The 22491-nt window shown below is 42.0% G+C and overlaps 1 protein-coding gene across 3 annotated transcripts in view; it reads left to right on the top strand.

Moving 5' to 3' along the window:
* The first annotated feature begins 6283 nt into the window (after positions 1 to 6283).
* Positions 6284 to 22491, top strand: part of CWF19L2 (CWF19 like cell cycle control factor 2) — a 62605-nt gene continuing 46397 nt past the window's right edge. Inside the window, exons 1-6 of one of the 3 annotated variants that reach the window (XM_060179793.1) lie at positions 6284 to 6901; positions 8421 to 8531; positions 9523 to 9642; positions 11924 to 12034; positions 14650 to 14769; positions 19025 to 19118. In XM_060179793.1, coding sequence (XP_060035776.1) covers positions 6809 to 6901; positions 8421 to 8531; positions 9523 to 9642; positions 11924 to 12034; positions 14650 to 14769; positions 19025 to 19118 — 649 coding nt within the window. In that variant the 5' untranslated portion in view covers positions 6284 to 6808. The remainder of the gene's footprint in view (positions 6902 to 8420; positions 8532 to 9522; positions 9643 to 11923; positions 12035 to 14649; positions 14770 to 19024; positions 19119 to 22491) is intronic. The other 2 variants (XM_016187099.2, XM_060179794.1) reach the window with 2 other exon arrangements.

Raw genomic sequence — 22491 nt, 5'->3', positions numbered from 1 at the left:
TGCACTTAACCGGGTGCAGCACCACCCAGCCCCCTCTATCCTATCTCCCCCTTCCCTTTCGATTTCTGGCTGTTTCTATCCAATAAATACAAGTCATTTTAAAAAAGGGGGGCGAGTGGTGGCGCACCTGGTTGAGCGCACATGTTACAATGCGCAAGGACCCAGGTTCGAGTCCCTGGTCCCCACCTGCTGGGGGAAAGGTTCACAAGTGGTGAAGCAGCGCTGCAGCTGTCTCTTTGTCTCTCTTCCTCTCTATCCCTCCCTTTTCCTTCTTGATTTCTGGCTGTCTCTATCCAATAAATAAATAAATAAAAGATAATAAAAAAAAAAAGGAAAGGGGAGATGAGTGCCAGCAGGTCATGGAGGAAGGACAGTGACTGCTGCCCTGTGATACCTGTCTGGCCAGTGGAGGAGCAAGTGAGGCTTGGAGAACGACGGTGGAGTTTTGGGAGCTTTGGCAGATGGTGACTGTTCTTTCAGCTGCAGTGTCAGACTGCTTTTATTACTTGAGCAAATTGACACAGCTCCTGGTACCTGGTGTGTGGCCGGATTAATTATCAGAATGCTGGTGTGGCTGGATTAATTATCAGAATGCTGGTGTGTGGCCGGATTAATTATCAGAATGCTGGTGTGTGGCCGGATTAATTATCAGAATGCTGGTGTGTGGCCGGATTAATTATCAGAATGCTGGTGTGTGGCCGGATTAATTATCAGAATGCTGGTGTGGCCGGATTAATTATCAGAATGCATTTCCGGCTAACCCTCTCACTGTTGGGTTATTCTGAGTGCCGCACTACTTGAGTAGTTCATGATGTTCAGACGCACTTGGCCCTTGGACAACATGGGCTTGACCCAGGAGCTTCTACTCAGCACATATTTTCTTGTAATAGAAGACAAACACACGGTATTACTGTATATGTGCTTTCCATTTCGATTTTAATAGCACTTTCTCTAGGTTATCGTAACAGTATGTAATACATACCCAAAGCAGGTGTTAATCGAGTGTGATTCACCTGTAAGGCTTTCACTTACTTTTTGGAGAGTCAAAGGTTAGAAGCACAGAGGTCAACCACATACTCCTGTGTTGTTCAAAGGGATACAAGTATTTAGATACTTGAACAAGTCACATTTTGAATTCTTTTTTAATAGTTTTTTTTTTCTTTTCTGATACAGAGAGGAATAGAGGGAAAGAGGGAGGGGGAAGGGGGAGAGAGAGAGAGAGAGAGAGAGCAAGCACTGCTCCACCACTTGTGAAGCTTCCCCCCTGCAGGTGAAGGCTGGATGCTTAAACCTGGCTCCTTGCACATGGCCACATATACATTCTACTGGGTGCACCACCACCCACCCCCCTACTTTGAATTTTTGATCTGTACTTGGAAGACAAAGCATCATTTCTGCAAAACCAAAATTGTGGCTATACAGGCACCTAGCTCCTCAAACACTTTCAGAAGGCACCACTTCATACTTAGGTTCAAAAGAGTCCCCAGGCCTCTCCAGCTCTGATAATAACTTCGTGCCTTGCACTCCATGCCACACTCAGCTTGTGCCCCAAGTGTTGTGGATCAAGTCTGTCTTACCCGGGCCAGTCATTGCTGGGTGCTGTAGGTCACCAAGTCCAGCTGGCTCCTGCTTCTGAACTTTTCGTTCATCAATTTCTTCTCTGCCTTCAGCGAGCAGTGAAGCAGGTCTGCAAGTATCTATCTCTCTCCCTATCTCCCCCTACTCTCTCAATTTCTAGCCTAGCTAATAAAATGGAAAAAAAAAAAAGGCCACCAGGAGTAGTGGCAGCCACAGTAGTAACCCTGGAGGCAATAAATAAATAAATGAATAAATGAATGAATAAATGGAAAGGAAAGGGGGAAAATGCCTGAGGAATGAACAAGTCATCTCCCTGGATGACACAGTATTCACACATGCAAGCAGGAGACTGTGAACAATTTGATTTGTAGAAGAAACTTCATGCCCGATGTTCACATGACAATTTTTATCCTGGGTGACAGTAATAGGATACCTCTTGAGTGTCAAAGTTGGTATAAAACATTTGTTGTAAAATACTGGAAAAGTGGCCCACAAAAGCACGTGGTCCCATTTCTCCTGCAGCTGGAGGATATTGGCCTGTCAAGAGACTCGGAGGAAATACACTTTAAAGTATCTTTAAGCCAGTGAGTTCTTCCAGAACCTGTCAGTGGCGAGAAGTGCGGTGAGTGACCCCTGTGCTTCCTGGAGGAGAACTATTATACAAAGCAAGTACACCTTTCACAAGTCAGAGGCGAAGGTTTGTAACAGCTGCATGCAGATATCTCGCCACCCCAATACCTGCTGGTCCAGAACCTGGCAGATGTGGTTTTGGGAAGCAATTTTCACAATTAAAGATGAAATCCTCTTGGGCATGATAACCCATACTGGTGATAAGCTCCCCCTCCCCCATTAATCCTTAATTACTGTCATTATTTCACATGGGTAAATTGACTCCTTGGAACTTTCCTTCAACTTCTTTTTCTTTCTTTTTAAAAAAAATTATATTTATTTGTTTATTTTCCCTTCTGTTGCCCTTGTGGTTTTTTATTGTTGTAGTTATTGTTGTTATTGATGTCACAAAGCACAAGGACCGGCATAAGGATCCCAGTTTGAGCCCCTGGCTCCCCACCTGCAGGCGGCAAAGCAGGTCTGCAGGTGTCTTACCTTTTTCTCCCCCCTCCTCTCTCGATTTCTCTCTGTTCTATCCAACAACAATGACAGCAGTAACAACAATAACAACAGCAACGATAAACAACAAGGGCAACAAAAGGAAAAAGGTGGCCTCCAGGAGCAGTGGATTCATAGTGCAGGCACCAAGCCCCAGCAATAACCCTGGAGGTAAAAACAAAACAAAAAAAAGTGTCAGTTCGGTAAGGTACCTGGTTGAGCTTGAGCCTTAACACCACACGGCAGTGCTAAGGCACTAGGGGGAGGTCTGGTGCTGTGATGTCTATTCCTCTCTGTGTGTTTGTTTCTTTCTCTTTATTTTTTGCCTCCAGTTGCTGGGCCTTAGAGCCGGCACTATCCACTGCTTCTGATGCTCCCCCCCCCCTTTTCTGATAGGACAGAAGTTGAGGGGGAAAGGTAGATAGAGGGAGAGAAATATGGCGTCTTTCCCTCTCTTCCTGACTCCCTCCTACCCAGAGTACTGAAGCCTCAGTGATAACCAAAACAAAGAATGAAAAATAGTTTGCCCTGGAATAATGAAATTGCTCATGAAGGGCTTCCAGGTGCCACACAATAAAAACAATTGGCAAGAATCTCTGAGAATGGGGCCATATGCCAGGTGACTCTTCTGGGCAGCTTAGGTTGAGAACAGAACAGGGGCCAGGAGGCCAGAAGGAAGCTGGCAGGGTGGTTTATGAATGATGTGAAAGAAAAACATATAAATAGAAAACAGAAAACCAAGTTCCTTCTGTAAGGAAGATGTGCAACTTCAAAGCAGAGTCAAATCTGACAGCTAGACTGAAGGTTAAAACAAGTGTCAACATTGATGTATTTTTAGTGCCTTTATGTTATAATTGATCAGTAACCTTCAAGTTTAAAAGAAAAGGAGATGACTCAGCATTCAGAAACCTGATAGTTTGCTGTTTTTCCTTTCTTCCCTCTTTTTTTTTTTTCCAGATTAAAGATCTCTGTTGTCTCCCACTTCATATAGTTTCTAGACATTGTTCTAGTAATTATACTTCAGCAAAATGATCAAACATGTGGAAATTGAAGGTGAGTTCAAAATTTATTAGTTGGAAAAATATAAGAACTTGCTAAACTTTTATGAAAACTTAGAAGTTAATGACAGCCAGCAGCTCAGCTTAAAGAGCACAACTTTACTGTGTGTGAGGATCCAAGCCTGAGCCTTGGTGCCCCATGGGAGTGCCCTGCAAGGGGAAGCTTCCCAAGTGGGGGAGTGCAGATATTTGAAGGAGCTGTTGGCTATAGTAAGAGAAAGCAGTTATCAGTCCTGAGTTGAAGATGCTGCCCTTCCTTCCACCTTCCCATTCTGTCTTTTTTTCCTTCTTGTGCCAGCAGAGCAGATACTCTAAGAAACCTGCCAATTATGTGTCAAATTTAGCAATCTTGTACCATTTCTTTGCAAACAGACTACAAATATGGGTGGTTCACATTCTTTCAGAACCAGGCAGCTTTGTGTAAAAATTTGCTTTTTTAGGGCAGGTGTAGATAGCATAATGGTTATGCAAAGAGACTCTCATGCCTGAGGCTCCAAAGTCCCAGGTTCAGTCCCCTTACCACCATAAACCAGAGCTGATCAGTGCTCTGGAAAACATTAAATACTATTTTTTTTTTGTTTGTTTTTGGCCTCCAGGGTTCTTGAAGTGCCTGCACTACAAACCTGCTGCTCCTGGAGGCTATTTTTTTAATAAATATTTTTTATATTTATTTTATTTATTCCCTTTTGTTGCCCTTGTTTTATTGTTGTAGTTATTATTGTTGTCATTATTGTTGTTGGATAGGACAGAGAGAAATGGAGAGAGGAGGGGAAGACAGAGAGGGGGAGAGAAAGATAGACACCTGCAGACCTGCTTCACCGCTTGTGAAGCGACTCCCCAGCAGGTGGGGAGCCAGGGCTTGAACTGTGATCCTTATACTGGTCCTTGTGCTTTGCGCCACCTGCGCTTAACCCGCTGCACTACAGCCCGACTCCCTCCTGGAGGCTATTTTTCCCTTTGTTGTCCTTGTTGTTTATCATTGTTGTGGTTATTATTATTGTTGTTGCTGCTGGATAAGATAGAAATGGAGAAAGGACGGGAAGACGGGGCGAGAAAGACACCTGCAGACCTGCTTCACTGCTTGTGAAGCAAGCACTCTGCAGGTGGGGAGCAGGGGGCTCGAACCAGGATCTTTATGCTGGTCCTTTTGCTTGGTGCCATGTGTGCTTAACCCGTTATGCTACCAACTGACCCCCATAAATACATATTTAAAAAAATTCACTTTTACTATTAGTTTCATCAACAGGGCTCCCCTGCTCTGAGCTCTCTCTCAAACACACACACACACACACGTATATAAAGCCCCTGGAGTGGTAAAGTCCTGGAGTGGAGAAGTCCCAGCAGTGAAAAAAAGGGGGGAGACCACAGCACAAGAGACCACAGCACAAAAGCATCCACAGTGCTTCCTACTCCATGTGGTGTACTAGGGGCTGGAGCCCAGGTCACCCACATAGCAAAGCAGGAAAGTTACCTTGAGACTAGTCATCTTGTCCTCCCGCTGGTTACTTTGTTAATGGATTGAGCAAAACTTCAATATATGCTAAAATGTAACTTACACTGAGTATATTGCATTATCTGTTTGTAGTTCCAGTCCAAATAGCTGTTTTTAGAAAACTTGTTTTAGGTAAGCCAGACTTTTGCTTATGAGCAGACTCCATGGTCATAAACATATCTGGGTCTTTTCCTCCAGACCTCTGCAGTTCACAAAAAACAAAAAGTGAGTTACTGTCACCCCCAGTGTTCCTCAGTGCTCAATGCTAAGGCAGAAGGGAGAGGACTTCTCTACAGTTCTTTCCTTCATCCTACCTAATTTTTTATGTCTTAAGGTATCTACCTTAGTTATTTCCCAGTCTCCTTTATTATTATTTTTTTTTGTTTTAAAGATTTTTAAATAGTTATTCCCTTTTGTTGCCCTTGTTTTTTTTTATTGTTGTAATTATTTGTTGTCATTGTTGTTGGATAGCACAGAGAGAAATGGAGAGAGGAGGGGAAGACAGAGAGGGGGAGAGAAAGACAGACACCTGCAGACCTGCTTCACTGCCTGTGAAGCGACTCCCCTGCAGGTGGGGAGCTGGGGGCTCAAACCAGGATCCTTACTCTGGTCCTTGTGCTTTGCACTACCTGTAATATATATATATATATATATACATACATACACACACAAAGCACTGCTCAGCTTTGGCTTATGCTGGTGAATTGGGACACTGGAGTCTCAGGCATTAGAGTCTCTTTGCATAACCATTATGCTATATACCCCTACCCCTCCTTTATTTAATTTTAAAGTTTTTCCTTTTCTAGTTAATTTTAAAAATAAAGACAGGGAAAATGAGAGGGAATGGGAGGTATAGGGTGAGACAGGGAGAGGCAACTGCAGCCCTGTTGCACCGCTCATAACCCCCCAAAGGTGGGGCCTGAGGGCTTACACCCGGGTCCTTGCACATGGTACTGTGTGCTCTCAATTGGCAGTGCCCCCGCCTTTATTAAGACCAGAAAGATTTAAAACGCAGGGTCAATATTTGAGGATAGCTTTTCATGCAAGTTTTATATTGGGAGATACAAACTTAACAAAGTCACACAAATGAGCAATTGCATACTGTAATGGAAAAGTCTTGGGTGAAAATAACCAGAGATCAGGAAAGCATGTGTAAAACATAAGTTTACGTAAATACTGGTGATTAATGTCGCATGACTTTTTCACTCTGAGAGACCCGGCCGAAGGGACTTTGCTGGAAAACTTTGGGGACCAACTTCATCTCCACGAGCTTAATCCCATCACAGCGATTTGAGGCGAAGACAGGCGAGAAAGCCGCAAGCCTCCGGCAAGGCGCGCCGTCAGCCTCCTTTAACTTGCACTCCGCGCGGGGCGGGCCGGGCGAGGGACCCGGGGAGAAGGCGCGCGCGGGGGGAAGGGGGGTGGTGCGCGTGCGGCCGGCAGCGGGCGCGACACAGACTGCGCATGCTCGGCAGAGGGAGCCGCAGGCGGAAGTCGCGCTTTGCGTATTCAGTTACGACAGTCGCCAACTGAGGTTTCTGGATAGCTTCCTAACTTTACGGCCACAACAAATATGGCGGCTTCCAGTGGCCGATTTGAAAGTGCCAGAAGTATCGAAGAGCGGAAAGAGCAGACACGGCTTGCCAGGGCTGAGGTGTTACGCCAGGTACAGCCAAAGTTGTTGTTGTTGTTTTAGTGAGGGGCGGGCATTTGGCGTCTCTGAGTTGTGGGAGTGGAGTCTCCGGCGTTGCCTCCTCTCACCTGTCTCACCTGTCCGGGTGCAGGGCTCCTTTCCGGGTGCCAGTAAACTCTTGGTTCCTCCCGCCGCCGGGATGGTCTGACTGCTGCCCCTTGTCTGAAGAGGAAGGCGTTGATCTTCCCTCTGAGCGACCCTGTCCTTTAAGTCCCGCGTTGTTGGCGCCGCCCTCGGGTCACCTGACTGCGCCGCGCCCTCCGGCGTTTCTGCTCCGACGCGCGCGGGGCGCCTTGCAGCAGGCGGTGTGGGAGGGACCCTTTCTCCTTTCAACTTACTTGGCCGTCAGTACCTGACATTATAAAACGTTCATGAGCCAAACAAGAGTTTGACAGGGGACCTTGAAAACAGCCCCACAAAACAATTGAGAAACATTTTACTTCTCTTTTTTATTATTGTCTTCTTTAAAAAAGTTATTGGCTGAGAGTCAGAAATCGAGAAGGACACCTGCAGCCCGCTTCACCACTTGCAGAGCTTCCCCCCGCAGGTGGGGCCCGGGGGCTCGAACCCCAGTCCATGTGCAGATTAGTTTCATTGGAATATGATGTGAACTTGCATCATGGAAATCTTTCTAAATGGGACTGGAAAACTGTAAAGGGAGGAACCTTACACACTTGCCTCCTCTGCAGCTTACACACCTTCTTAGCTTGGCGGCAAGCTGACCACCACTTGTAGCTAGTGAAAAACTGCTTATTGCCTTGTTTTCTCATTGAAATTTTATTCAAATCAATCCTTTTCAACTCCCCTTTGCCTCAGACTTGTCTATAGTTTGCTTGAAATTCTTGTTTTTCTCTGCTGAGCTAAAATTGACTAGCAAAAGACATTAACATGGAAGGGGAAGCTTTTAATTTTTTATTTACTATTCACTTTCCAGGGCCTTTAAGACTTTTTATTTCCTTTTAATTTCAGGAAACAACAAGAGACACCACAACATTTCACCATTCGCGGTGCTTCTCTTGGTGTTGTGTATGGTGCTCCCATGTGGTACCAGGGTCTTGAACTCAGGTTCTCACACATGGTAAAGTGGGTACTAACCTAGGTGAACTATCAGCTAGCCCCAGATTTTGATTTGATTTTATTTTTTGAAAGTCCTTCTACACTTTTGCTTCTTTTTTTCTTTTTCTTTCTTTCTTTTTTTTTTTTTAAACCAGAGCACTATTCAGCTCTGCCTTATGGTGATGTGGGGGATTGAACCTGGGACTTTGGAGCTTCAGGCATGAGAGCCGTTTACATAACCATTATGCTATCTACCCTCGCCCTTTTTCTACTGAGCAAATTCCAATAAGGAAAATATTATTTGTGAGAACTTGTGAGAGTGGGAGAAGTTTCTGGTGTATTTTTTTGTAAATACATTTGGATCAGTTTTTAATCTGCTGTGCTACGGCTCGACTCCCTTGGATGAATTTTTAATGGTTCTTTTCCATTATTTTAGGCAAAAGCCAATTTTGAAAAAGAAGAAAGACGTAAAGAGCTTAAACGACTTCGAGGTGAGGACACATGGATGTTACCTGATGTGAATGAACGAATTGAACAGTTGTCACAGGTGACTAAAAACAGGCTTTATCTAAGAAAAAATGATTTTTTCATTTTAAACTTTGTATCTTTTTTTTTGTTTTGTTTTTGTTTTTAATTCTTTTTTTTCTTGTCTCACATTTGAATTTATGCTACCTTTTTATATTTTATATGGCCTAATAATTGATAAGTTATTTTGGGACTATGGAAGGGCACACATACATGTCTTTCTGTATCATTGTGTGTTTGAAAATATTTTTTATTTAATCATATTTCTTTTTGGGTGGGTGTAGATAGCATAATGGTTATGCAGAGACTTTCCTGAGGCTTCAAAGTCCCAGGTTCAATCCCCTACACCACCATAAGCCAGAGTTGAGCAGTGCTTTGGTAAAGAAGAAGGAGAAGAGAAACATTAATCATATTTCTTTTCTAATTTTTTTTAAACTTTATTTACTTATTTTACCTTTTGCTGCCCTTGTTATTTATTGTTGTTGTGGTTATTATTATTGTTGTTATTGATGTCGTCATTGTTGGATAGGACAGAGAGAAATGGAGAGAGGAGGGGAAGACAGGGGGAGAAAAAGACACCTACAGACCTGCTTCACCACCTGTGAAGTGACCCCACCTGCAAGTGGGGAACTGGGGGCTCAAACCGGGTCCTTATGCTGGTCCTTGCACTTTGCACCATCTGCGCTGAACCTGCTGTGCTACCTACCGCCCTACTCCCTCTTTTCTAATTTTACTAGTGATTTAAGTTTTTGGAATGTAGAATTTTTCAAAACACTTCCATTGGGCTGGGGAGACAGCATAGTGGTTCTGCAAAAGACTTTCATGCCGGGCTCTGAGGTCCCATTTTTAGTCCCAGCATCACCATAACCCAGAGCTGTGTAGTGCTCTGATCTTTTGTGTGTGTTTGTGTGTCTATGTGTCTATATTTCTCTCTGTATGTTTTAGAAAGAAATATTTCCCATTAAATTAAGATAAAATTGAATTTCTTGTCTTTCTAAAATGATTACTTACAGGAACACTCTGTGAAGAAGAAAAAGAAAAAAGATAAACATTCAAAAAAATCTAAGAAAGAGAAGAAAAAAAAGAGCAAGAAACAAAAGTATGAAAAAGATGAGTCAGCCAGTAGTTCATCAGTAAGTATGTATTAAAAGTACTCCAAGGAGGGATCAGAAGGTGGCTGAGCCAACAGAGTACACACTTTATCATTCACAAGGACCTACGCTTGAACCCTATCCTACCAAATGGGGCACCATGCAAAGAGGAAGTTTCAGGAGTAGTGCACCAATGCTTTGGTGTCTTGTGTCTAGACTTCTCTCTTTGCACCTCTTTGTCTCACCCTTTTTCTGGGGGTAGGGTGTGTACGGGGGGAGAGTTTACCAGAACCATGTAGACAGAAAACTCTAAAGCCCTTGGGGTGGAGGTAAATCCCAGCTATTTGAGAAAAAATTATATGTAAACGAAAAAAAAAAGAAAGTGTATAGGATGCTAAATATATGAGAACTTAAAATATTACTAATTAGGATATAAGAATACTTGGGAGACATCTACTTGGCAATGTCCAGGAAATACTGTACACAAAGATCTTTGATTGCAGGAAAGTAAGAGGGCAGAGACACCATTTAGAAATCACTGGTTGTTAAAGCCATTAGGATGAATGGATTGCCTAAGAAAACAGAAAGAAGGAATAGCATTAATACTCAGGAGCCAGACAGGAAGCAGAAGACGTTGAATAGAAGTAGTTGGAAAATTAAGGGAAGTAGGAAAGAGCAGTACTGCAAAATAAGGAAAAGAGTTCCAAGACATCTGTTACTACTTTAAAAAAAAATTTTTTTTATTTATAAAAAGGAAACATTGACAAAACCGTAGGATAAGAGGGCTACAGCTTCAACAATTCCCACCACCAGAACTTCGCATCCCATCCCCTCCCCAGATAGCTTTCCTATTCTTTAACCCTCTGGGAGTATGGACCCAAGATCATTGTGGGATGCAGAAGGTGGAAAGTCTGGCTTCTGTAATTGCTTCCCCGCAGATCATGGGCATTGGCAGGTCGATCCATACTCCCAGCCTATCTCTCTCTTTCTCTGGTGGGGAAGGGGTCTGGGGAAGCGGAGCTCCAGTACACATTGGTGGGGTTGTCTGTCCAGGGAAGTCTGGTTGGCATCATGTTAGCATCTGGAACCTGGTGGTTGACGAGAGTTAACATACAAAGTCAAACAAATTGTTGACAAATCATGGACCTGAGGGCTGGAATAGTGCAGATGAGTTGGGGGGGGGGTGTCCTCCATTTTGTAGATAGCTAGTAGACATATTTTAGCTAAATTCCAAAGAGCCTGTGGCTATACTAGTTTTTTTTTTTCCTTTTTCTTTTGCTCCTGAGCCTGAAATCTGATATGCCAGTGGATCCACTGTTACTACTTTTTAATTCAAGAATTACTTTTGGTAATAGAGACAGTGAGTGAGTACACAAAGTACTGCTCTACCATCAGTAGAATTTGATTATTGTTGTCTTTGTTCTCATGTTGAATGCTGGTCATTGTGCATGTAATAAGGGAAGTACTCATTTGCATGTAATAAGGGGGGTACTCTTTATTTTTCTTGCCATTTTTTTCACCAATTCTTAAGCAGAGATGTCAGTAGTACTTAATATTTGTAGGAACTTGTCTATTGTGAAGTAATTTCTCTCCCTAGCAGTTCTCATCTTTGCTTTTTACTTTCCCTTGACTTGATAATAAACTAATAGGAACATATGAATAATTTAACAGGTGCTTTGTGAACTGATTCCAAATAGTAGGCTTACATAAATTTTCTTTAAGAAATATTTTTATTTATTTGTTATTGGATAGAGACAGAGAGAGATTGAGAGGAGTGGGGGAGGTAGAGAGAGAGAGACAGACAGAGAGACACCTGCAACCCTGCTTCACCACCTGTAAAGCTTTCCCCCCTGTAGGGGGGGGACCAGGGCCTTGAACCTGGGTCCTCACACACTGTAATGTGGGCACTTAACCAGTTGAGCCACCACCTGGCTCCTAAATTTTCAATTGATTTTTAAAAGGGTGTGAAACTTTTCTCTTGGAAATTGAACTTGTTCTATTTAAAAATAAGTTTGTATATGCAAATAGGCAAATATGAGAGTTTACTTTTTTAATTCTTTTTATATTTATTCATTCCCTTTTGTTGTCCTTGTTGTTTTATTGTTGAAGTTATTATTGATGTCGTTGTTGTTGGATAGGACAGAGAGAAATGGAGAGAGGAGGGGAAGACAGAGAGGGAGACCTGCAGACCTGCTTCACCACCTATGAAGTGACTCCCCTGAGGTGGGGAGCCAGGGGCTCGAACTGGGATCCTTATGCTGGTCTTTGCACTTCACGCCACATGCGCTTAACAAGAGTTTACTTTTATACTGAATATTTTTAGAGCTCTGATGATGAGTGGGTTGAAGCTTTTCCTTCCCAGACTGCTGACAAGAAAAAGGCCTGGAAAATACAAGATGAAAAGTCAGAAAGAGAAGACAGCCAAGCTGCTCAGGTAAGCCGTTTGGCTTTAATGACAGAGTAGGAGTTTCTGAGCACGTGTGTCTGAAATTGCAAGTCATTTACAGGGGCCAGATGGTGGAGCACCTGCGTAAGCACACACATTACAGTGCATAAGGACTCAAGTTCAGGCCCCTGGTCCCTCTCTGCAGGTGGAAAGCTTCACAATTAGTGAAGCAGAGCTGCAAATGTCTCTCTTTCTCTCCTTCTCTACCTCGTCTTCCCATCTCAATTTCTCTCTATCCAATAATATATAAATAAGTACAAATATAATTAAAAAATTTTAAAAAGTTGATTATAATGTCCCCAGGATGTTACAATTGGACTATAATATCCTGAAAATTGTACCTTTGTGAATAAGTTCTGCAGTAAAGCTTTTCCTATAGATCCAGTGAGAAGGTGAGTGCTGGTCTCTACTCTCTCAGGGTTCTTACCTCCTCAGGGTGATGCTAGAGCAGTGGTGCTTTCCCTTTATACTGCCACCTCCATCTGACCTTATACAGCCAGTAGCGTTCAGTCAGGGCTTTTTTTTTTTTTTTTTTTTTTTTTTAATGTAAACATTGACAAGACCATAGGATAAGAGCGGTACATTTCCACACAATGCCCACCCCCAGAGCTCTGTATCCCATCCCTTCCCTGATAGCCTTCCTATTCTTTATCTCTCTGGGAGTATGAGCCCAAGCCCAAGATGGGAGTTCTGGCTTCTGTAATGGCTTCCCCACTGAATGTGGGCGTTGGCAGGTCGATCCATGCTCCCAGCCTGTCTCTCTCTTTCTCTAGTGGGGTGAGGATCTGGGGAGACAGGACTCCAGGACACATGGTGGGGTCCTCTTCTGAAGCAAGTTGGGTTGGCATCATGGTAGCATCTGGAACCTGGTAGCCAAGATTCCCAGGTTGAAAGCAGCTTCCTTGCAGAGCTCACACCAGGTGTTGTCTGTAAGCCTCCATCTTGGCTCTGCCCTGTTTTTTTGTTGTTGTTGTTGTTATTTGTTTGTTTTGTTGTACACCTTTGCTGTTTCACCACTCCTGGAAAACTCTTGTTATCTCTGTTTCTTTAGATTACAGGTAGAGGCAGAGAGACATGGAGGGAGAGAGAGAAGTGAAGCAGAGAGACAACACAGCACTAACCCACCATTTACGAACCATCCCCTAGAACTGTGTGTGATTCTCCTGTGTGCTGCCTGGATCTGGAACCTGTGTCCTCACATATGCTGAAGTTTTCACCTTACCTCGTGAACCATCTTCTCCCCCACTTTATAATCTTCTTAGTAATCTTTTTACAGTTATACAGTTTACAGTTGGGGGGAGATAGCATAATAGTTATGTAAAGAGACTTTCATGCCTGAAGCATCAAGGTCCCAGGTTCAGACCCCCTTACCAGCATAAGCTAGAGCTGAGTAGTGTTCTGGTAAAAATTAAAAAAACAAACTACAAATTTTGGGTTAAGGGCCAGGGAGATAGTGTAATGGTTATGCAAAATACTTTCATACCTGAGGCTTCTAGGTTCCAATTTCTTTTTTATTTTTTTAAATATGTTTTTTAAAATTTATTTATTCCCTTTTGTTGCCCTCGTTGTTTTATTGCTGTAGTTATTGATGTCGTTGTTGGATAGGACAGAGAGAAATGGAGAGAGGAGGGGAAGACAGAGAGGGGGAGAGAAAGATAGTCACCTGCAGACCTGCTTCACTGCCTGTGAAGCGACCCCCTTGCAGGTGGGGAGCCGGGGGCTCCAAACAGGATCTTTATGTTGGTCCTTGTGCTTTGCGCTGCCTGCGCTTAACCCTCTGCGCTACCACCCGACTCCTCTAGGTTCCAGTTTCAATCCTCACCACCACCATAAACCAAAGCTCAGCTGTATTCTGGCTTCTCTCTCCCTCTTTCACCTCCCTCAAACAAATAAATAAACAACAACAACAACCCCCCCCAAATTTTGGGGTAAAGTTTCTTTTCTTTCTTTTTTTTTAAATTTCTTTTATTACCTTTACTTATTGGATATAGTCAGAAATGAAGAGCGAAGGGGAGAGAGAGAGAGAAAGAGAGAAAGAGAGACACCTGTAGCCCTGCTTCAACACTTGTAAAGCTTTCCTCCTGCAGGTGGGGACCAGGAGCTCAAACCTGGGTCCTTGCACATTATAACATGTGTGCTCAACCAGGTGCGCCACCAGCTTGCCCCTGGGGTAGAGTTTCATGTGAGGTAGGTAAAAATACAGTTTATGCATGATTAGTAACATTGAGAAAAGAAGGGGTGGGGGATGGTGGTAGGTGTAGAACTATACCCCTGTGATCATAGGACCTTGTAAATCATTATTAAACCACTGACTACAGTAACGTAAAGTGAAAATAAAGAGACAGTGGGCAGATGTTTGCGTCCCTGTTATGTTTCAGTTACTAGATGTTTTATGTCTCTGTTTTACTTCTTCAGAGATTTCTGAAATGAAGGAACTATTTTCTTTTATAGGAGAGAGACTAAGCTTTAGATCACAAAACTGGTCTGAGGTTATGTTGTCATGTATGCTTTGATCCAGGTGTGAGTACTTGCTGTGACTACTGAATGTTTATTGGTGAGTTCTAATTGATTCAGATGAAAATGACTTTCTTTCTTTTAAACAGAGGGAGGAGTGGATGACTGTTGATTTTATGTCTGTTAAAACCGTGTCATCATCATCACTCAAAGCTGAAAAGGAAACCAGGAGGAAAATAGAGCAAGAGAAAGCTCAAGCACTTGAACAGGTGCACACATATTTAAAATGCTTCTAACTTTTTAACTTACTTCGACTAAACTGCTAAGACAGATAAATACAATTTTACTTTTGAAATATTGTTTTACTTTTTGTGGTATTTAATAAAACAGGTATACCTATCAGTGGAAATCAGTCGCTTTTAATATAAGTTTTCTGGGGAGTCGGGTGGTAGTGCAGCGGTTAAGTGCAGGTGGTGTAAAGCGCAAGGACCAGAGTAAGGATCCCGGTTCGAGCCCCCGGCTCCCCACCTGCAGGGGAGTCACTTCACAGGCGGTGAAGCTGGTCTGCAGGTGTCTGTCTTTCTCTTCCCTTCTGTGTCTTCCCCTCCTCTCTCCATTTCTCTCTGTCCTATCCAACAACAATGACGTCAATAATGGTTACAACAATGAAACAAGGGCAACAAAAGGGAATAAATAAATAAATATTAAAAATATATATATATAAGAGGGGATGCAGGGGGGATGCTTCACTAGCAGTGAGGCAAGTCTGTAGGTCAGGTGTCTTTCTCCCTTTCTGTTTCCTCCTCTGCTCTCAATTTCTTTCTGTCATATCCAATAAAATGGAAGAAAATGACTGCCAGGAGCAGTGGATTCATAGTGCTGGCACTGTGCCCCAGCAATGATAACCCTGTAGGCAAAAAAGAAAAAGAAAGAAAAAAGAAAAAGAAACTGCATTAGTGTTCCCAAGAGCACAGATGCGGGTTGACTATTATTTCTATAACCATATCTATATGCCCATTTTTTATGGTCCTGCATTTTCTTCCTTTTTTTATCCACCAGGAATACCACTCCTGACAGCCATCTTTTTCCTTCCTGCCTGCCTTCCTGCCTTTCTCCTTTTTTTCCTCTCTTTCTTTCTCTCTTTCAATTTTTATTTGACAGGACGGAGAGAAATTGAGGGGGGGGGAGAGAAAGATAGACACCTGCAGACCTACTTCACAGCTGATAAGTGTTCTCCCTGCAGGTGGGGATCGGGGGCTTGAAGCCTGGTCCTTTCATCTGATGATATGTGCACTTAATTGGGTGCACCACCACCCGCCTTCCCCTTCTCTTCCTTTGTAGGTCACACCGACTACTTCTGAGTGCCCTTTTTTTTTTCCCTGACTATTCTCTCTCTTTGGGTCCCGATGGAATTAGAGTTCATCTGGTCATCTTCCCCTAGCATTTACCCCTCTGTGAGTATGGACCAAAATCCTTTTATGGTGTGCAGAAGGTGGTGGAAGATTTGGCTTCTGTAATTGCTTCTCTTCTGGACATGGGCATTGGCAGGTGGATTCATAACCCTTAGCCTGTTTCTGTCTTTCCTTAATGTGATAGGGCTCTGGAGAGGTGAGGTTCTGGGACAAATTGGTGAGGTCGTCTGCCCAAGGAGCTCATGATGAAATTGTAGTAGCATCTGTAGCTTGGTGGCTGTGGTCTAGTGAGTTTCTGGAGAAATCCTAGTTGTATTTTGTTGAATTTTAAAGTGATTTTTTTCCCCCTAGTTTGTCAGGAGTGCGATTTGAAATGCCCCCTACTCCATAGCTATGCCTCCAGAGGTCTGCCATAGTATAGTGTCTTGACTGAATGTATCATCGAGTTTCCTCAGAACACCACCAGGGAGTATAAATTCTGACATGGGTCTGATTTAGCCTTAAACCTTGTTCTTGTGCTATTCTCTCTGGACATTAATTTTAAGATCGTTGTGTATCAGCCTGGGAAAACTATACTGTAACAGGCTGTGGCCAAGATTTTCATAAGTTGTTCTATAGGTTCAGTGATATCTTTTCTTGACATTTTTCTTTTCTAACTTAATTTCAGTAATTTACAAGGCTTTGATATAGTTTGTATTTGTATTTGAATAACTTTAACCTCAGTTTTATGTTTAGTGATGTATATGTTGCCTATTGCCTGTATTTTAGAGTTCCAGTCAGTGAGAGGAAAACCACCACACGAAGTTGTAGTTGAAGGCCTGTCCAGAAGGAATGCAAGGGAGCAGTAGGTGTTTTGGTGAGAGCATCACTAGGGTACACTACTTTTACTAGATTATAGGGTTTTCAAAAATTTGAATGGTAAGAAAGTTTATGTGCTATTTCAATTTTTATATGTAAATGCACTTGCACATTGATGCTTTCATTAAAAATTGATGTGTTTAAACACCAGGCCTTTCTAGAGAATCACACTGTCAGCCTAGGCATCACAGCTTCTGCAGAAACATGTTTTGTGGAATATAAGTTCATAATCTAAAGTCATAAAGTAAGCAAATAGAAGGGTAGTCCACACATGAATGTCAGGTTCACAGAACCTCTCTCTTGTCTCCTTTGTCTCGTCTACATTGGTCTGGAGTTACTCTGTGCAGGAATTTGAGGCTGCCCCTGGATCTAAGGACCATGTAAAGTTTGATGTTATGCTGTTGTTATTATCATTATCATTCCAGAACACTGCTCAGTTCTGACTGATGGTGGTGCCAAGGAATGAACTTGGGACCTTGGTGCGCAGGCATGAAAGTGTTTTGCATAACTGCTATACTGTCTCCTAGTTTCATCATACTGTTAATACATGGCAAATATTTGTTTTGAGAAAAAAATGGCTGTTGCTTAAAATGTTAAATTTTGTAATGGGAGTAGGGAGAAAGTGAAATTTAAAATGATGTTCCCTGACTGAAGCGTTGGTATGAAATATGATTTTATATCTCTTCTCGATGTCGAGAGTAACCTTTCCTATGCTTTGGGCTAGTGTTTTAAGTTAGTAGCAGTGATGTTTCTTTTCTTTACCAGAAATCCCAGCTGTTCTCTGCTAAAACTCACTGAGTTGTTTTGTTGTCTTATTTGTTTTCTGGGGGATAGCCAACTTCTTGGGACTAGGTCACCATAGCTCCACTGTAGAGGAAGCTGTCCTTTTTCCGTTTTGTTTGTTTGTTTTCTTAATCTGACTTGCATTACTAAATCTAATAGTCTCCATTATTGGGTCGATGGTGGTGGTATTTATTCTCACTCAGGTTCAGTTAGGTGCCTCTCGAATGCCCTTCTGTGACACTCTTTCCTTACATTGATAGTACCTAGCTATCTTTTCCCTTTCTGTATACTATAATTTACTTGATGAGAAGGACTCTGTCTGGCTTTCTCATTATTGCTCCAGTCCCCTCCCTGACTACAAGAAACATGTGAATTGTGACTAGGCTATTGTCATTTCTTCCTCTTTCAGCTTATTGTCTCACCCTGAAGACTATCTTCCTGCCTCGAGTCTTGCTTTTCTCCAATCTCCCCCCACATGCACATACTTTGAAATCAGTTTGCTCCTAGTATGATACAAAGCTAATCTCCATCATGACTCACTGTTACCCTAACATAAATCCCAACAGTTCATGTGATCTAGTTCCTGGTAATTCTATTGACCTGTCTCTTACCGCTGCACACTCACTTGTCTAGCTTTCCCTTTCTTCTAGGGTTTTGTGAACATGCTATTATTCCTTCTACCTAGGAAGTTTGACTAATTATTGCTCATCTTTCTCTCTAAGACTTATTTATTTATTTATTCCCTTTTGTTGCCCTTGTTTTATTGTTGTAGTTATTCTTGTTGTTGTCATTGTTGGATAGGACAGAGAGAAATGGAGAGAGGAGGGGAAGACAGAGAGGGGGGAGAGGAAGATAGACACCTGCAGACCTGCTCCACCGCCTGTGAAGTGATTCCTCTGCAGGTGGGGAGCCAGTGGCTCAAACCAGAACCTTTATGCCAGTCCTTGTGCTTTGAGCCATATGCGCTTAACCTGCTGTGCTACCGCCTGCCTCTGCAACAAAGTATTTTAATAAACTTCTTTCTTGAAAAATACATATTAAATTATATGTAATTATGCCTGACTCCCTAAGACGTATTTCTTATGCTAGGGAATTTTTGATGGGGTTTGACTCAAGTGTGGTATTAGTACTCTGTACTTCTAAGCTTCCTTCTAAGTTTTTGTCAGTTGCTCATCTGTTATCTATATCCTATCTCATGAGGTAGAGAAGGACTGAGTCAGGGATACGGACTATTTTACCCTCTGCATCTAGCACAGTTCTTATTCATGTTTAGGCACAAAAAAGCACGAACAGGCTTGTAAAAGCATCAGATAAATGTTAATTTTATTTCCTGCAAGCTGCAGAAAGTGCATGTTCACTGTGCATTAAATGTTTTCCAAGGTTATAATTATTAACTTCAGATTTATTACTGTTATGCTACTTCATGGTGGGTTATTTTAAAATTATGACACTTGAAAATATTTTGTTGTAGTCTAGGCTGCTAGAAAGAGAATTGAATCCATACTGGAAGGATGGTGGAACAGGCCTGCCGCCAGAAGACTGCGGTGTGTCTGCAGTCACTAAAGGTAACTGTATATTTTGGTTATAGCTACACTGGCATTTCTTATAACTTACTGTTATTCAGGGAGTGACCCAAGTGTATTGGCACTTTGTAAGGTGATCATGGAACACCAAGACACATAATCACATCAGATATTGAGGTGTCAAATTTGAATTTTCTTAGCGATTACTTAAGTATTTGTCTGATGCAGTGCAGAATTAATCCTTGTCTTTTTCTATATCTAGTAAACAAATTGATTTTCTTTTTTTTTTTTTTTAATAATTTATTTCTTTATTGGGGAATTAATGCTTTACATTCAACAGTAAATACAATAGTTTGAACATGCATAACATTCCCCAGATTCCCACTTAACAATACAACCCCCACTATTTCATTCATCATTTTTCATTGATTTTCTAATGTGAAATTTGTGTGGTTTGCTAGCAGTATCTATGGGCTACTTTACTACTTGAGGTTCATTTCATGTTAGACAAAGCACTGATAGACGTAAAATATTGGCCCCCCTGGAGAGGCCTTTTTAAACTGTGTGGTACTTTCAAGAAATTTCCTTAAAAACTGTTATTTTATGTCTGTATTTGCTTTTTTTTTAATTTATAAAATAAAAGTATCAAGAAGACCATAGGATAAGAGGGGTACAATTCCACACAATTCCCACCACCAGAATTCCGTATCCTACCCCCTCCTCTGATAGCTTTCCTATTCTTTATCCCTCTGGGAGTATGGACCCAGGTCATTATGGAATGCAGAAGGTGGAAGGTCTGGATACTGTAATTGCTTCCCTGCTGAACATGGATGTTGGCAGTTCGATCCATACTCCTACATCCATACATCTTTCTCTAGTGGGGCAGAATAAGTTAGGGGAAAATATATACTTTCAAATGAAAGTGCACAAAAGTTTGCAGTGACTCAGTAAGTGCAGCAAGCAGATAGAAAGATCTAAAAGAGACACCATAAAATAGTTTCTGCTTAGACTTAGATACCCTCCTCACCTGCTTCCTATTTCACTTCCCTCAATCATTCCAAGGCTAACTTTGTCAGACAAAGTAAGGATTACAAAAGCTGGATAAGGGCAAGAAACTGGCAAACTTTAATGATGGCTCTTTTGGTTACTATCAGGCCATCCCATCACCTGGGGCCCTAATCAGGGAGTCCTGGGATTCTCACACAGACATGATGGGTGGGCCTAGACCTTTAAGAGACCCCTCCTCTCCACTGTCACTGGTCATCTCCATCAGGAACAACATAGTGGATCCCTTTGTGGGCCCCTAAAGGACCTTGCCTTCAATGTATTTGCTTTTGTTGGCACTGGGATTATCCCTGGAACTCAGTGCCAGCATAACTCCATCTCACTTCTGGTTACATTGTTTTTTTTCTTTTCTTTCTTTTTTTCCTTTCTTTCTCTTCTTGTTTAGATAAAAGGTGAGAGATGGAGAAGGAGGGAGGGAGGGAGGGAAAGAGAGAAGGAGACACTATAGCAGTGCTTGTGAAGCTTTCCATAGCAGCAGATGTTCTCATGTGGTGGTATATATTTATTTTTTTCCTCCAGGGTTATCGCTAAGGCTTGGTGCCTGCACCACAAATCCACTGTTCCTGGAGGCCGTTTCTTCCCTTTTGTTGCCCTTGTTGTTATCATTATTGTTGTCATTGCTGTTGTTATTGGATAGAACAGAGAGAAATCGAGAGACGATGGGAAGACAGGCGGGGAGAGACCTGCTTCATCACTTGTGAAGCAACCCCCCCTGCAGGTGGGGAGCCCAGGGCTTGAATCGGGATCCTTACACTGGGTCTTGAGCTTCGTGCCATGTGCGCTTAACCTGCTGTGCTACTGCCTGCCCCCCCATTTTTATTTTTATTGCCACTAGGGTTGTTGATCGGACTTAGTGCTGGCACTATGAATCCACTGCTCCTGGCACCTATTTTTTTTCCATTTTTAATTTAATGTAATTAATTTAATTTTACAGGACATAGAGAAATTGAGAGGGGAGGGTGTGTGAGAGAGAGAAAAAAAGATGACACCTGCAGACCTGCTTCACTACTTGTGAAGGTTCTCCCCTACAGGTGGAGAGCAGGGGCTTGAACCTAGGTCCATCCAAATGGTAATGTGCACTCCCAGACAGGTTTGTTGCTGCCTGACTTCCCATATTTTATGATGATGATTTTTTGTTTTTTACCTTCTGTAACAAAGTATAAAATCTACTAAATTGCATGAAAATGATATACAAACAGAAAGAGGAGATGCCTTAGTATCTTCAGAATTTCTACTGTGTAGCATTTGTAGCATTTGTATTGCCCTGAGGGTGGTTCTGTTATTTTCCAGCAGATGGAGACAGAATATTTGTGTCACATAGTCATACATGATACCATTACTACAATGATACTTACGAAGCAGTTAAGTGTTACATTTATGACTCAGTGTAAAGTTAATTTAAATTACAGTTTAACCAATATACAGATAGTTATATTACAGATTATGTTGATGCAGTCTCATCTTGGTGATTGCTCCGAAAATCTTCTTGCTTTTTAGATGTAGTTTATTTTTTTTATCTTGATCATTTTTTAACATTCATTTAGAATTTTACATAGGCCCACCTTACAGTTAGCTACACACACACACACACACACACACACACACACACACACACACTAGCAGTTATAATTGTGATACTTATATATCTTTTTATTCTCATTTTCTTCCATTGAAATTTCATGTTTTTTGTTGTTGTTTGTTTTGTGTTTGCTATAAGGGTTGTCACTGGGCCTCGGTACCTGCATGTCTCCTCTGCTTTTTCCTTTTTTTCTCTCCCTCCAGATAGAAGGTGAGAGACAGAGTTAGATCAGGAGAGAGTGACAGAGAAGAAGGAGCCGTGCAACACCACTTGTGAAGGTCTTAGCACTTGACCTGAGTCTTCAAGAATGGCATTCTCCTTGATTATAGTTTTTTCAGGGCAGTTTTCTTTGATAGTCTTAAAGGTCTGTAACTTAAACATAGGTTGACTATTAAATGTCCTATTGTTCTTTAATGCACTTTTGATTTTTTGTGTTCAAATAATTAAGTTGCTGGTTTTTTTTTTCCCACTGGCTTGTGGCCTTGCCTATATGTGATTTCACCATCCCTGAGCCAACTTTTTCATTCAGATAGACAAGGAAGGAGAGACATCATAGCATTAATGTTTCCCCTAGTATCATAACACACCTCCCATATCTGCCTTTTATATTTTGATATTATAAAATAGTAGCTCTGTGGAAAAAAGGAAAGACACTTGGAAATACTAATAGGTATAAGGAAACGAAGGAAGGAATGTAGGAATAATGGGCAAAAAATATAGATATAAAGTCCACCTTGGGAGAACTACTGCCGTTTCCAGTGGAGGGCATGA

Source organism: Erinaceus europaeus, chromosome 20 (genome assembly GCF_950295315.1).
Source record: "Erinaceus europaeus chromosome 20, mEriEur2.1, whole genome shotgun sequence".
Taxonomy (NCBI): domain Eukaryota; kingdom Metazoa; phylum Chordata; class Mammalia; order Eulipotyphla; family Erinaceidae; genus Erinaceus; species Erinaceus europaeus.
This window is presented reverse-complemented; position numbering and strand designations above follow the sequence as displayed.